Here is a 17,583-nt window from a genome sequence, read left to right on the forward strand (position 1 = left end):
ATAACGCTCAATAAAAAGAAAACTTTGCTTTCTTCCGAAAAGCAACAAGGAAAAAAAAAATAAAACATTGAAATAAAAAAAAAACAACTGGTCCCAGAATAACCTTCAACCTTCATGATTATTTTATAAATACGAAAAAAAAAACCAAGCAAATCAAAAAAAAAAATGAAACAAATTGTTTTTTATTGTTGATTATTGGTTGTTTTCGGAGAGCAGTGAGAGTATGATAATGGTAAAGAATGGTAGTAAGAGTATTATTAGTAGCACTAATAAACATTGCAAAATGTACAAGTAACATAAAGGTGTGTTATCCCCTAATAAAATGTTAAAAATGAAAAAATAAACAAATAGAAAAAAAACTTTTTAAAATTGCTTTTTTGTTTTTTTTTTAAATAAAAAGTTTTTGTGTTAAAATTGCTCTTTTTGTTTGTTTTTTTTTTGTGAATTACCAACAAGTTGATCCCTTAAGTGCAAGAAAATGCGTAATAAGATTTTTTTTTTATTTTATTGTAAGTACTGTAAGTAAGGTAAACTCAATTTTGCTTTTTTTCAAAATGAATTTTAAAATCTCCAAAAAAAAAAAACCTAGTTTAGTTTCTGACTTTTGTAAATTGTTGTTAATTGACGATGATGTATGGTTTAAAAAAAAATAAACAAAAATCAAAGTTATTAGTATTTTAACTTTCTATTTGACGAATCTATTGATTAGATATTTCAAACATTTCAATTAGACCAGGAATGAACAAGACTTGAATAAGATCCGAATCAAAATTTTGTCTCTGAAATGTAAATCAGTGTTCACTGGAGATTTAGTTGTGTCATATATAAGTATACACTATCGATACCAAGTATTATTAAATTAACAATAATAATTAATGCATCCTTGTTTTGATATCTGATGTGTCATTCAAAGGTTTAGTTTCTATCATTATTGTAATGTAAGCGTATTGCTACTGCCTTTTAAAAATTCTAATTTGTAGTGATAAATTGAAAGTACAAAATATTTTTTTTTTAAATTCCGACTCTTATGTCACATTACACAATGAATCTAAATTTAACATTATTGTAATATATCAGTTATTTATAAATATTAATTATATAATTATGTATCCTTTTCGAATATAAAACCAATAATTTTCAATTTAAATTGATTTTGAAAACAAAAAACTTTCGATTTACTTTTCCTTTACTTTATAACATTATTTCTCTTAACGACTTCCGGGAATTTAACTATTTTCCAAAGTGGTTGTCAAAATACAATGCAAAAGGATAATAATACAAATACTTAACAAGAATTTGTTTAAAAAAAAAAAAACAAATCCTTATTTTCTGTATATGTACATACTGTATAATAAGTATAACATAATTTCAAATTTAAATTTTATATTATTTTAAGATATAAAACGCCCGGAAAACAGTAAAAATAATAATATAGGAATGTAAAATAAAACAAAAAAGAGCTATTCAATAAATTACTTTTGAAAAATTGTTAAAAAGCTTTATCCCCAAAATATAACCTACTTATGCACAAAACATTGTAAGTTTATTTATGACGTATAATAAAAAAAATGTAAAATAAAAATCGAGCAAAATATAATGTGTATAAAATAAACAGGATGATCATATTTAAGAAATTTTTTAAAAATCCTTATATGATTTTTTTTCTTTCTCTCTCTAAATCAAGATTTTATTTAAAACCCCAAGTAAATTTACCATTTCGTTTATAACACTCATCACGTGAAAATAGCATTGTTCCAATTATTATTTAAAATTGAAGTAATTAAAGTATAGTAGGAAAGAATAGAATTAATTTAGAATATACTCAATTTTTAGTGAAACTTAAGTTTCGAATACATTAAAATTATCACAATTGGAATATTTTCATAACTAACAAACTATCATCCTGTGAAACACTACAGTTAATCACGCTTCTTTTTTAGTATAATTAGATTTAAGAAAATCCAGTTCTTAAAATTAGATCAGCAAATGATTATCAGTTCAGAACTTTGTAATGCTAGTTTAAGAGTGATACCTTCGAAAACCAACAAATTGAAGAGTGTAAAAAACTTTTACTTTAATTAACAAATATTACCACATGATCAATATGTTACATATGCATTGTATGTTACGTATACAGCAGCATATTTATGTGCATTTCAAATTTTAGTATTTAATTAATTGCTAAACTCACACAAATAACTAAATATGATAGTGCTTGAGAAAAAAAAATTTAAGAAAAAAACTTTGATATATTCCCCCTTTTACCTATATTAAAAAATCCTGTATGGATAATAACAGTTAACAAATTAAACTAACCAAAGTTCTTTATATTGTACAGAAAAACCACCGCATTTCATTTTTGAGCCCGCAAAGTTTTTTAAATTAACTTTATACTTTTTCATTCTCTTATTTTATAAACCATATATATACGAGTATATAGCAAAATATAAAGCAAATCAAAATGCATGTAAATATAGAGGGTTTTAATGTATGGCAAGGGTATAATTTATTTGGATGTTTTGAAATTTATTAAAGGAACCGAAAAAAAAAATGTTAACAGTATAACGAATTGGAAAATGAAAAACAAAAAATAAAGAAAAATAAAATTAAAAAAAAATAGTTAACATTTTTATATAATTGAAATCATCTTAATTCATAGCACCAGGGTAAAAAGGAAATACGACACTAAATTATATACCATATAATAATATGATTTCTGGGAGTGTCATTGAAAATTAAGTATACCAATTAAATATTCAAAACATGTAAAGTTCATTTAATTAATTTATATTTTATTTGATTTGATTTTATTATACATTTTACTATACCTACATATATGCCATATAGCACATACATATATTATAACGTGTAAATGTAGAAAAGTTTTTTCATTTAAACGATAAATGACTTTGAGTATAATACTATAAGAGTAAGGATATTTTGTTTTAATATATAATATGTGTACGATTAATATATTTTATACATGGATGTGTCCTATTAACATTCCTGCACTATATGTTAAATAAGTTTTAAGTATATTATGTACTCGGAATGAGAATAATTTGAATTTTAATCAAGAAGTCGTTTACAGAATCCTTGATTTTATATATATACACGATAATAAAATAACTTACGTACTTACTTAGGTATTTAAATTATAAATTCATGTCCCATTTTTTATATTTCGGTAAATATTTGACATATTTATGTAGTTTAAAACATAAATCAAAAATTTTCCTTAATTCCTTAATTTAATTAATTACGATAATATGGTAAATATTATATATATAAAATAAAAATTATATAGAACTGAAATGTTATTAGATCTAAAACTGAATTGTAATTAGCATCAACTTATGCTTATATGATATTCAATTTTTGAGATTTTTCAAATTTTTAATAAAATTATTTTTATAAATTTCAGATTATGTGTACTGCCATAAAAAGAAAACTAAAAAATTATAAAGAAAAATTTTTTTTTATTTTAAGATTAAAAAAATGGAAGAATTAAGAGCTGACGTAAGTATATGGTTCAGAAATAAAATTTATATAAAAAAAATCTGATGTGGTCAGCACATAACCGACCGCATTGTGTATTGTCTAGTTAAACGAAAGTGTTACAAAATATTATAAAAATGTCTGTTAAATACTTTTTTTCAATTTTTAGGACATTAGTAAGCTTATAGTTAACATACTTAGAAAAATGTAAATTTGGCTCTTAGTAGAGTTTCGCTTTGTGTTACCAGAATTCCCTGAAATGCTCGCCAGTTAGTTTCGGTAACAACCAGAACCCAAATGTCAAATTTCAAGAAATTCCATCAATTTGTTCTGTGGATATGGTGAAAAATGTAAAATCGGCCCGCAAATCAGTTCTCGAGCCCTGATCTTTCCAAAAAAGTTATATGTTCATTGCTTTAATATGAGGAATTCATATATTAAATTTCAATGAAATCGGTTGATTATTTCTCTTTATACACACAAAAGTGTATGTTTGGCCCGTAGTAAACGTTTAGTTGCCGATGCCTGATCTTTCCAAAAAATTTACATGTTCATTGTTTTAATACGGGGAATTCATATATTAAATTTAAATGAAATCGGTTTATTATTTCTCTTTATATACACAAAAATGTATATTTGGCCCGTAGTAAACGCCCAGTTGCTGATGCCTGATTTCTTCCAAAAGTTAGGAATTTTTGCGTATGATCGAGCAAAGCTTATATATGACATTTCAAGTAAATCGGTTGAATACTTTCTTCAAAATGGTGAAAAATGTAAATTCGGCCCGCAAATCCGTTTTCGAGCCCTGATCTTTCCAAAAAATTTATATGTTCATTGTTTTAATACGAGGAGCTCATATATTAAATTTAAATGAAATCGGTTGATTATTTCTCTTTATATACACAAAAATGTATATTTGGCCCGTAGTAAACGCCCAGTTGCTGATGCCTGATTTCTTCCAAAAGTTAGGAATTTTTGCGTATGATCGAGCAAAGCTTATATATGAAATTTCAAGTAAATCGGTTGAATACTTTCTTCAAAATGGTGAAAAATGTAAAATCGGCCCGCAAATCAGTTCTCGAGCCCTGATCTTTCCAAAACAGTTATATGTTCATTGCTTTAATATGAGGAATTCATATATTAAATTTCAATGAAATCGGTTGATTATTTCTCTTTATACACACAAAAGTGTATGTTTGGCCCGTAGTAAACGTTTAGTTGCCGATGCCTGATCTTTCCAAAAAATTTACATGTTCATTGTTTTAATACGGGGAATTCATATATTAAATTTAAATGAAATCGGTTGATTATTTCTCTTTATATACACAAAAATGTATATTTGGCCCGTAGTAAACGCCCAGTTGCTGATGCCTGATTTCTTCCAAAAGTTAGGAATTTTTGCGGACGGTCGAGCTGAGCTTATATATAAAATTTCAAGTAAATCGGTTGAATATTTTCTTCAAAATGTTCAAAAATGTAAAACAGGTCCGCTAAAAAGTGCAGTTCCCGAGGCCTGATATATACCAAGAGTTGATCGATCCGTGCCATGGTGGAAACAAACTTACATATAAAATTTCATCAAAATCGGTTCAGCCGAACTTGAGATACACGCGTGCACACACAGACCGACAGACGGACAGACCGACAGACCGACAGGTTGCTAAAAATAGTTTATTTATACTTCCCTACTATGGAGAAGTACGTTCCCACCGAAAACTCGATATGCAAAATTTGTTGCCATCACATAACCTACCTATTGTTTACACAATACGGTCGGTAATTAAGTTTGGTCAAACCAATGGTTTTATTGTAGCACTTTTCCTTTCAACAAGTGAAAATTCTGCTTTTAAATACAGTCTATGTATGCCTATCACACTATTAAAATTATTTTCATTCATATACAAAACTATTTCTAGGATTGCATATATTTAGGATGACGCATATATGTAGTGTTTGAAATAAAGCAAAAATTAATATAAAAAGGGGTTAACATAACGCTCGATTTTAAGGGTTAATTGTGTGAGTTAAGAAAAATAATTATATTTTTTAATTTCATGGAATTTACCGTTAACTTTTTGCGTTTATAAAAATTTGGAAAACCTTGCGGTTTCGGAAATATAAGGTGTCAAAAATTCAAATTTTACGAATTTCAAGAGGTGATAACTTGAGAGGGGGTGGAGATGGAAAAAAATTTTCTTCAAGCGAAATAAACTATTTGTTAATGTCTAAAAGCTCCTAAAATTTCAAGCTTCTACAGGCTGGGGTCTAGAAGAAAAACGACATCAAAAATTTGGAAAAAAAGGACTTTAGATAACGGTAAATTTGTACGGCCATTTTGTTTTTCTAAAGTTTAACTATAGTATATCGCGCTAGGGGAAGCAAGCTACCGCCTTTCTGCGTTTGCAAAATTTCAAAAATGGTTATGGTTTCATTGCAAAAAATATTTAAAAAAGGCCATTTTTAGGGTTTTGGGGGGGTATAACTTCTAGAGGGGGGGAGATAGGTAAAAATTTTGTTCTACGGAAATAAGTTTCTAGTAAAGATCTATGTACGTATTAAATTTCAGCTTTCTATCTTCAAGGGTGTAGAAGTTTTGTAAACAAAAAAAGTGTCCACGGACGGACGGACGGACGAACAGAGTGAAAAAAAATTTTGGAAAAGTGCTAAAAAATGATGTTAAAATAACAGATTGAATAAAATTTTTGAGGTTTACTTGAAATTAATTTCAATTTATTCAGAAATATTCACTCAACAATCAGAATAATTACTGATTTTAAATAGCCCTTACAACATGTCTTTTTGGAGGTTTGAACTTTTTTTCAAATTGTGCAGGTAAAAATAAATATAGCAAGTTCAACCAATTATTATTATACAAGACTTAAATGAGCGGATTTTCGGAAGCTGGTAGATAAAAGTTATCTTTAATTTGACATTGAATTTGTGAGATGAGCGTGGTTGTATATATACAGAGTTATTTGATATAAAGAGTTTTTCAATATAAATACTACCATTTAAAACATTCCAAATGGATAAAATATTTTCCTTAGAAACAATTGTTAAATCTAAATTTATTTAAGAAAATTTCAAAAATATTTTTTTACTTGTGGAAAGATAAAAATTTAAAGTTAAGCAGATGCTATTTGAATTTTGTTTAACCACCAAATGCAAGTTATAAAATTCACCTTTTATACTTCTTGTTTTCAACTTGACAAAAATATTAAAATTTCTAAAATTTTAATGATTATCAAAAAAAACAAAAATTTATATATTGAGAAGAGAAAAAAATTTTTCTAGAGAAAAAATTTATTTTATTTACTCCATGAATTTGAGAAGGTATAATACACAGCAAAGCATGTATATCCTGATTACATCTCGTATACTGATATTAAAATATGGTAGCGAGTACGATTGCTAAAACCGAAACAACGTCCTGTAAATCATATTAAATATAGATTAAGATGCTCTTTTATTTTGATTCGTAGATGTATATGCGAATTCAGAATTAGTTGGTAATTATTAGTAGATATTTTGTTAATTGAGTATCAAGAATACCGCAAATTAAATTAAGGTATAAAAATATTCAAAGATCTCTATTCATTTTTATATAAAATATTATTTATTAATTAATAATTTTAAGTTCTTTTTTAACTACGAATACATTAAAGTAGAAAATTAAATTAAATACATCAAAAATGCTATTCTACATAATATAGCTATTTAACGTATACGTATGTGTGTATGCAAAGAAAATTTCTTGCTTTCAAATTTATTAAAAATCTTTTATGGAAAAGAAACTTCCGATAGAATTTGAAATACTCGAATATTAAGCAAACAATTCTAAACAATTTCTTTTTAATAATTATTTCTTTCATTTTTGCATATAGACTCAATAAAGTACACACAACTTGTGTAGGCTTTAATTTGGTAAAAGAACAATTTTATTATTATCAAAGTAGCATAAATTGCTTTTTATATATAGTATAATTAATCTAATAAAGATTATGAAACGAAAAATTAAAGAAAAGTTTTTTTTTTTTATTTTATGTACATATAGTTACCTCTATACATTTTAAATAATAAAGAACTGATTCGAGCAAAATTATATTAAAATTTATATGTAAATAAGAATTTAAAAGATGTAAATTTGTTTTACTTTAAATTAGTTTAATTAATTTTAATCAACAGACTGGAATTAATTTTTGTCTAGTCATTATTCACTATACATACATAATTTGCACATATACTCATACTTATATTAATAAATTTAATTAAAAGCCTAGAGTATTGAACGAAAAGTCATCTTAAATTTTTTTATATACGCAAACATATAGATGATATACATATATCATGTTACAAACAGGGTATTGAAAAAAAAATTCAACTATATTTCCAAAAATAAAATTTACTTATATTAAAAGATTTCAAAATGTAAATAATATGGTTTAAATGATAAGAATTTAATCCTTTTTTTTATAAATTTGGAAAAATTTATGATTAAATTATTCGAAAATAGTTGACAAAATATTTTTCATCAAGTATTTTTAATAATAAATTTTTACTGAAAAATTTCCATCAAAAATTTAACTAACAATGATTATATTAATAAAAAATTTTTAAAATAATTGAAAATTAAAATTTGTAAAATTTTAAATACTTATTAATATAAAAAAAAAATTAAAAAAATTTCAAAAAAAAAAATCTTTTTTCCACAATAAACTCATTTGAATGCCTGACCGCATAATAACCAATTGAATTTTTAAAATAAAAAAAAACAAAAGAAAGGATAATATTAATTCCCTCACTGGTTAACTATATTCAAATATACTCATATGCATACTTACAGGCGCACAAAATAAATAATGTACGATAATTTCCATTGGAATATTGAAAAATAGTATGGTAATAATGGTAGCAATAATAAGTCAAATTATAATGGCATAAAATATAATGAATTGTTCCCAATGTGAGAGAAAGAGGAAAACTTTTTTTATTTTCAGTTTTCCCTTTTTAATACGCGTTCGTTGAATGCGGTCTCTCATTGAATCATAATTTGCTCTTACAGAGGTTTTCAGATTTCTTTTTTTTTAAGTATTTTTTTTTGTTTTTAAGTATTGCCACAATTGAACCCTGTAACTCAATAATAATTTGTAGAAATAAAACTGCAAACATGTATGTATGTATACATACTCGTATAATATATATTTATATACATATTATATACGATATACACATACTATAGGAATAAATACTTTTGTTTTATGATTGCATTCATGGAATCTTTATCAACTTTAAATTGCATGAATAAAATGATTATCAACACCATGGCAAAGGTTAACACTTTGCATCCGTTAATTTTGCACACTAACTCAATAAAACGAATTCGAAATTGTTGTAAATTTTCCAGTTAAATAAAATGATTCATTCAATTTAAATTGAAGTGAAAAATAAAGAACCTAATCAGAAAAAAAAAGAGAACCGAAAATAAAAAAAAAATGTCATGGTGCGGTTCCCATTTTTTAATTAACAAAAATAATTTTTGCATCCAAAAAGAATAAATTAATTTAATTAAAAAAAAAACAAAATCCGCTTTAAATTTAATCAATATTAATTTGAGTTTATTTCTGCGGTATTCTGATAATTTTACTCTTGGCTCATATACACAGTGCGAAAAAAATGTTATTATAATTTTGCAATTTTTCCAAAAATTAATTAATAATACAATTAATGGACCAATTTTACCTTAAATTATTTTAATATCTCGAAACCATTCAAACGTCTCATCATAGCAAACAATTCTAAATCACGAAATATTGGAATTTTTATTAAAAGCTCTAAATTTAATTTATCAAGGTTTCTTAAAACAAATTAAAAATATTTGAAATTTCAATAAATAATCTTAAATTTCAGTTTTTTTTATTGAAACAGTTAAATTTATAAACTAATTATATCTAATAAGAATAAATAGAAAGAAAAACAAACTTTAATTTTAACTGTATTATTTATTCATTGGAGCATATTAAAGTTAAATAAAATTCAAAATACAGTAAACAAAAAGAAAAACAAAAAGAAAACAGAAGCAAAAAACAATTTTTTTTTTCATTCCCTAAATAAAACAGAATTCCACAATTCGTGCCTTAACGCCATCTGAATACAATGCTATACATTTAATTCATGTACCAGCTCATATACAATCTCATATACACCCAATATATAATGTATACATACAATTAATGTATTCTATATTAAACACACAATACATATTCATTAGTACATTTTTACTCGTTTTATTTTTTGTTGTCCCATCACTAAAGTAATTATTCCAATGACCCAATACAAAACTTTATTACTATTGTATTATGGATGAGAGGAAAAATATGTAGAACAGTTAACCCGGAAAAAAATGGTAGCACACAAAAAAAAAAACATAAAAACAAAGAAAATAACAACAAAATTGAAAAAAAAAAACAAAAGAAACTTGGTATGTGAATCCGTACGTGACAAAACCGTCTATGAAGCTTCTTTGAATTACTTAACTTTACTTCATTTAACAGTTATTTCAGTTGTTGTATTTCACCTAATATACATATATACATGAATATATAATATATTTACGTCTACATATCTCTACATATGTATATACGCCTACATATACGAATATATGTATGTATATAAGTATATATATATCTTGTTCATTGCTTTTGAATATCCTTTTCTTATTTTACATTTCAATGTGAGACTTTAAAAGCTATTTAAAGCTACATATATATAAGTATGTATGTGATGAAGTACACAGGTTTTCGCACATCATTTATTATCCTGACTTCTTCATACAATGTTAAAATGTTTATTTTAATTTTCTTATTTTTTGCTCTTTCTTGATTCTGTGTACTTTCGTGTTCCTTTTGATTGTCCTTTAAATTCCATTCTATTTCTTCTTTCTTTCTTACAAATTTATATTGCTTTAGAAATTATGGAACTGTATAAGAAGATAAAATAAAAAACAAATTGTCTTTTTGTATTTTCCGTGTTTTTTTTCTTTTGCTTTTTATTTCTTTACTTAATTAAATTCAGGACTAAAGTAATTTTTGTACTGTGACTTCTATAACGTATAAGTACAAAGTTATTCAGGGCTTGCCCATGCATCTAGCATTTTTACTCGTCAGGGGATAAGAAAATAAGAGGATTGTGTTCGTGTTGCCTACCTCGATTTTTCTAAAATTTATGCAAAATTTAGTCACAACTTCATTCCTTCGCAAGTTCATTTTGAGAAAGTATTAAAATGTATACTTATCTGAATCAAAAAATCATAAAATTCTGATGTTAAAGTGAATAAAAAACCAGTCTAGCTGAATGAATAAAATACACAAGAAGGCTGTCAATATTTTGCAATTTCAATAAAATTATGCTTTACTTTCAGTTTTAAAGTTTTAGAAAATTATTCACAATATATGTGCGGGGTTGTTAAAATTATCGCCAACAAAAAATGACTTTATTTTGAAAATTATTTTGCCATATTGATAGACTCGTTTCTTTTGTTCTGTTGTACTTCTCATGTTTAAACAAGTTTTAGCTTTAATATCTTTGTAAAACAAAAAAAAGATTCGTGGATAAAAATATAAGAACTAATTGATAATAACAAACCAATGGTTTGTAAAGTAGCACTTTTATCTCGAACAAGTGATAATTCTGCTTTTAAAAGCATTTCTAATAGCTATGTACATTATTTAAATTACTTTCGTTTATATATATTAAAATTTATAAAATTATTGCATAAAATTAGGATGATCAAAAAAAAAAAATCAAGAGTTAAGACAAGAAACGGTTTGATGGTTTAATGGTAGTTTTAACCATTCAATTTTCGCTATTCTAGGAATTCGGAAAAGTACTGAAAATTCAAATTTTACTAATTTCGAAAAGATAACTTTTAACTAAAACGGTCACTTTGTCATTACAATATTTGCGGATTTACGGACGAACAAAGTGAAACTACTGAACAATTTTTCTACAACTTTCTTTTTCGGAAAAGTACTAAAAATTATGCTGGAACTTTGATAAAAAATATTTCAATATTATTGGTATGAAGATATCTTCAAATAGGTACGATAACACTATGGTTATTGAGTTTTTAGCAAAAAATTATATTTAAAGTAGAGTAAACATGCATTTCTAATTTCTTTTTTGTCACTTGCTTAATTTTAGTTTCAGTAACAATATAGTATATACAGACTTTTTATTATAAATTATTGTTAATCGTTTGAATATTTTAATTTGTTAAATAATAAAAACGAGCAATTTATATTTCCAAGAAGTCAACGCTTATATAAAAATATTTAATATTCCAGAAATATCTTGAGTGTTTTTATCCTTATTAATATAAAACTATTATGTAAGCAAAAAAACTCCACGATTTTTGCATATATAAGAATGAAACACACCACAACAGTAAATTTTTATTTAATTTCCTCAGAATAGTAATTTGGATTTTAGGGAAGGTTCTTTAAACTGCAACTTTACTTAGAACAAAATGATCAAAGAAGTAGATTTTTTTGAAGCCATGAAACAAGTTGAAAGAAAATTTTATTTTAATTGAAAAGATTAGATCGAAACCCATGAAGATGAAGAAAATAAAAATTCCTAAAAATATTTCCTAAAAATTGTTAAAACGCATTTCAAAAGCACAGAAGGTTTAATGTTGGATTAGCAGTCAAATGTTTTAGTTCTTATAAAAATGAAGAAAATCTAAAACAAAAAAATGAACTAATAAATATATGGAACGTTTTCCAGTAAGTAAAAAACTGCAAAATAAGAATGAAACCTTAAGAATTTGCTGACAACAAACCAAAAAAAAAATAGAATAATAAATACTTGAAACAACCAAAAGCAGAAAATGGGTTGAAAAACAATATTTTGTTGTTTGTTAAAGAAAAATTTTTCCTTTAGCAGTTTCAATATTATTCACCTTCCACCCTTTGAACTTAAATAAAATACTCTTTTGAAAACTTTAACATCCTTTTCGATGTATCTATAAAATTTATTTTCAATATCTTATTTCTTCACAATTTAGTTATTTTATTATTATTTTTGAAATTTTAGACAAGAAAAAAATATTTTTGAAGAAAAAAAAGCCAAAGAAACCTTGCCGTTTGAATATTAAATAAGTGAATTTTAACAGAATAAGTGAAAATAAAAAAGATTATGAAAAGGAATTAGAATTTTAATAAAAAAAAAGGATAAAGTTTTAAAAACTAACAAAAAAAAAAGAGAAGACAACTAAATATTTATTTGAAAATTTTTCCATAAAGCTGCAAAACACAAAGAAAATAAAATTCTAGAATTTTAAAAGAAAATATTTTTATAACTCTTGTTTCTAGATTATAAAAAAGTTTTTAGGATCCTTTATAATGAATATTAAAATTCATAATTCGAAAAGAGTTTAAACGCATTAAACTCTTTATTACCGTACAAAACGAATTATAATATTTAGTTCTATTCTACAATAGTTTAATGAAATGTTCTTATTAGAACTCATATTCAAAATATTAAAAATTTTTATAAAAAAGCTCACTTTTGGGTCTATGTTTAAATAATGTGACTAAGGATTAAAAGAATTAATTATAAAACTAAATTTATTTTTTTGTAGTTAAGAAAAAACTCAACTCATATATATTAAATGTGGTAAAAGCATATTAACCTTCGGTTATGCGAGGTTGCATAACGTAAGTCACAAGAAGTAAAAATGAGTTTCAAGAAATCTTTTCTCTCTTTATCGTAGTACTGCACAGTTTTGTCATTTGGTCAATGCGTTGATTTAAATATTACGATATGATCAAACTAAAAATTGCAAAATAACTTAAAAACCAATCTTTTGATCAACATGCGCAATAATATTATATGATTAGGATACAAGGTCATGCCAATTTAAAGAAAAAACACGTTTCGCACTACAAAACGTAAGAATTTTTTTAATTAATTTTTTTTTTAAATCGTTTTTGTGCTAGAAATCATATTTTCTATATATAAGAACAACGTTTTGTATAATTCAGCTCATTCCAATTTTTTGGATTTTTGTCAAAAATTTTTTTTATTAATTATATACAAGCACATAAATTGATTTGGCATTTCAATATAAAAACTAGGCGATATTTGAAAATTAAATTTCATTTATGAGAGGAAAACAATTTCCCTTTGCGAATTCTCTAGCATTTCACAATTAGAACTAAAGAAAATGTCTTTTGTTTTACAAAAACTCAATCATCTATTTTTTTTATTCACAATGTTTCTGCCTAAAATGCTCCTGCCAGAAAATAATTAAAAATTTCACATTCAATATAAAAGTTTAGTTTCTCAATTGAGAGTAAATTTAATTCGCATTTCAACAAAGTTCGAAAAACAAATATTTTTTATTTTCTATAAAGTAGTTGAAAAATTCTTTGGCACAAATCTTAAGAGAACCAAAAAACACCTACACATTAATTACGTAATACTTGCAGAACTTAAAATGAAAGTTTTTCGAAAATTTCGTTTTTATTTAACGATTAATATTTTTCATTTTGCAAGGTCAAAGACATTTCTTTTTATGTTCGTCCTTATACGAATAAAATATGCACGCATACATGATTCACACTTTCCACTATTTTACATTTTTCCTTTTAATATTACATAATATATGCACACGTCCATACACACATGTCAATCATAGGTGCGGCATTTAATAAAGAAATAGGTTATAAAATAAAAAATAAAAATACATATAGGACAAAGGATCATTTTCACTTTATTTTTTTTATTTTTTTTTCGATATTTTCTCAATGAAATCAGAAACGTTATCAAATTGATGTATTCCAAAATGTCATTTTATATCTATAAAAAATAAACAAAAAAAAATGTTTTTCTTGAATTAATATCGTTTTGAATACAATACATTCACATATTATATATATATATATATCTATACGTGGTATATATGTATGAAAAGGCCCTTTTAAGAAAATTATATTCGTTTTATTGTATCGTGTGTTAGATGTAGGCATGACAATTTAATATCATATAATACTGGAAAGTAATACTATTAAAATGAAAAAAAAAAAATAAAAACAAAAAAATATTAAAAAAAATATAAGATAAAATAAAAAATAAATTAAATTCAAGGATTTAAACCTCGCCTACATGCAACCATATTTTTATATATTTATGTATATGTATGGCCTTTCACACATACATACATACAAAATATATGATTTATTTAAATGTTATGAAAGTTTAGGTTTTTATGGTAAAAATCATAAATTTGTTTTGATATTTGTTTATATTTTATTTTGATCTTGTTTTTTTTTTGTTCCTTTATTTTTCATTTTAACTCAATAAATAAATTGAAACCATAAATAATAAGAGTTAAAATGAAAATTGTAATGTATCTATACATATATATATAACTGTACACAAATATCTATGGCAAGGATTTTGGAAATAGATAAAATATTCTCTCTCCTAAACATAAAAATAATGAATTACAAAATGACAAAACAATATTTTTTGTTTCTTTTGGCATTTCTTTCTCTTTTTCAAATACAGGGTCAATCCTTGATTTTGTTTGACAATTGAATTATTGAAATGACAAAGATATGGAGAAGGATGTTAGTTAGATTAGGGCGGAGTATAAAACTTTTTTTAATAATTTTTTTACAATATGTTCATATGTATTTTTTTTTTCGAAATGTTCAGATTCAAAAACTGTATGACTGTATGAGCTAATATTTATTGGTTCAAGCACATGAAGGAACAATTGAATTTTGAGTATTGAACTCTTGTTTTGCAATTCCTTAAATAACATAAATACGAAATTTGTTTTAATTTTTACAATGCAATATTGAATAATTTACAAAATTATTACAAATAATTGGATTCAGCCACCATATTTTAATTAGTCTTGCATAATCCCATACACTAATTAAGTACCTACGTTATACCACAAATTTTTGTTTTATGAAAAATATTGGATTTTTAAACAATTAAAATAACCTGAGATTGAATGAGTACAATGATTCTCATGAGCGGCAGATTATAGAAATTTTAAATGCACATTGCGTTAAAATATTTATGCATTTTAAAACTTGTTATGACATACAGAATATAAAATATAACGCATTATTTGCGTAACTTAAATTGAGAGTTTCTTTATACTTCAGTGATTCATGGCAGTCTATTTTAATTTTAAATGTAGCACTAATATTCATAGAACTTCAGTCAAAAACTCTTATGACAGTTGACATTTCCAGGGTTCAGTTTAAAAAATAGTAGCGGATTTATAAAAATTTATCTTTATTAACTTAATATGAAAGGACGGGTATTCACAGTTATTAAAAGCTAAATTTTTGAAAAAATTATAACTCAAATCAATTATAACTTTTGTGCAAAATCAAAAATTTATTTAACTTTAAAATAATTAAGTATAAATTGTGTGTTTCCATAATCTTTCCCATTTTTCATTATGTATATTAACAGAAAAATTTTTCTGTGTAGTTTTGAGTTTAAATTCATCTGATAGCAGAAAAACCATTATTTCTATTAAAGTGACAAGTTCTATTAATCTATTATAATAAATAAACTCAGAAAAATTGAAAAAAAAAAATTGAAATTGAATTACACATTTACTATTGCAATAATAACAATTTCTGTTGAAAAATTGAATTATAACATAAAATTAGAGTTTTTCTTCAAGAAATAAATAAATAATTTATAACTAAAAAATTTATAAACAAATATTGTTAATGGTATTATGTAATTCACCAATTGCTAATATGCCTAAATACCGCACTTTCAAAATATGTATACAAATGTATATAATGAAACGTGTATGCACATGACACATCTAAACACTCTTATAGTTCACCTTACGTGTATGCACATCACTATATTTTTATTTTGAAGAACCTGGCTCGAAAACTTATCGTTGATATTTTAATTTAATTCATTATTCTGACCCAATTTAAAATATTCTATCAGAATATTCCAAGCGCATATTATGAAAAAAAATTTCCTGAAATCAAACTTCATTTTATTCTTCATAATGAAAATTTATAGGAAATATTAAATAGTCTGTTGTTAAAATATAGAATAACCCATGCAAGGATGAATGTAAAATGGAATATATAGATAAATATAGGTATTATGTATGTATATAAATTGTAATATTATAAAATTTAAACGTTCAATAGAAAACCACTTATTTCTGCTTTTAAAAATGAATGGCAACTGAATACAAATGAAAATTAAAATAAATGATTCTTTCTTTCTTTCTTTCTATTTTATTTTTTTGGATTTTGGTTCGATTATTATTGTTATAAATATTTGAGAATTATAGCGAGATCATAAATAAATATTTTGTATTCATGAAATTTTATTTAGCAAAAATTTCATTCAAAACAATTTTTATTGAAAATTTTCTAAATTTATTTTAATCTATTTTATATTTTATATTATTATTTATATTATTAAGATAGTTTTAAAATATTTTGAACTTAATAAAATACAGCGCTGAATATAAACGCGTGACCATGATTCAAATCTTAAATACAAAAAACTTCTATATTATTGAACACTGGGTGCAAAATGCAATTATTTTAATTGAGACTTTAAATTATTCTTATATTGCAAGCTCATTGCATACTTTAACACAGTAATCATACAGTTTGAGGTGTAATCGAGATCTGATTCGATTTTGGTAATTTGATATGAAATCGCAATCAAACTCGTATATTATAATTCAAACAGTAATAATTATTCAAATTTTCCTGGTTGCTTATATATCTGCATGTTCGTTTGCTAAATATAAGCATTTTGTACATTTTGGGTTAGTAAGTGTTTTTATTATAATACAAGATGTGACAAACAGCGTCCAGCATAAAAAAAAGGAAAATAAACTCACTGCACGTTTTACTAGACATTTATAGTTTTATAATTATATCGGCAGACCATTCATTTAGAAATTTGTTTGAGAAGTTAATGCAAAGTGTCAACCGGAATTTTATAAGGGGATAATAAGCTAATAACATTTTGTACAAAAATTTGTATTACAACTCGCTATTT

The 17,583-nt window shown here is 24.5% G+C and overlaps 1 protein-coding gene across 1 annotated transcript in view; it reads left to right on the top strand.

Annotated features, from left to right (window-relative positions):
- Positions 1 to 3,498: 3,498 nt before the first annotated feature.
- LOC129612382 (skin secretory protein xP2-like) overlaps positions 3,499 to 17,583 on the top strand; it is a 31,285-nt gene continuing 17,200 nt past the window's right edge. The window contains exon 1 of the mRNA XM_055525944.1: positions 3,499 to 3,519. Coding sequence (XP_055381919.1) covers positions 3,499 to 3,519 — 21 coding nt within the window. The remainder of the gene's footprint in view (positions 3,520 to 17,583) is intronic.

The sequence above is a fragment of the Condylostylus longicornis genome, unplaced genomic scaffold, assembly GCF_029603195.1.
Source record: "Condylostylus longicornis isolate FDR11 unplaced genomic scaffold, ASM2960319v2 ptg000004l, whole genome shotgun sequence".
Lineage (NCBI taxonomy): Eukaryota > Metazoa > Arthropoda > Insecta > Diptera > Dolichopodidae > Condylostylus > Condylostylus longicornis.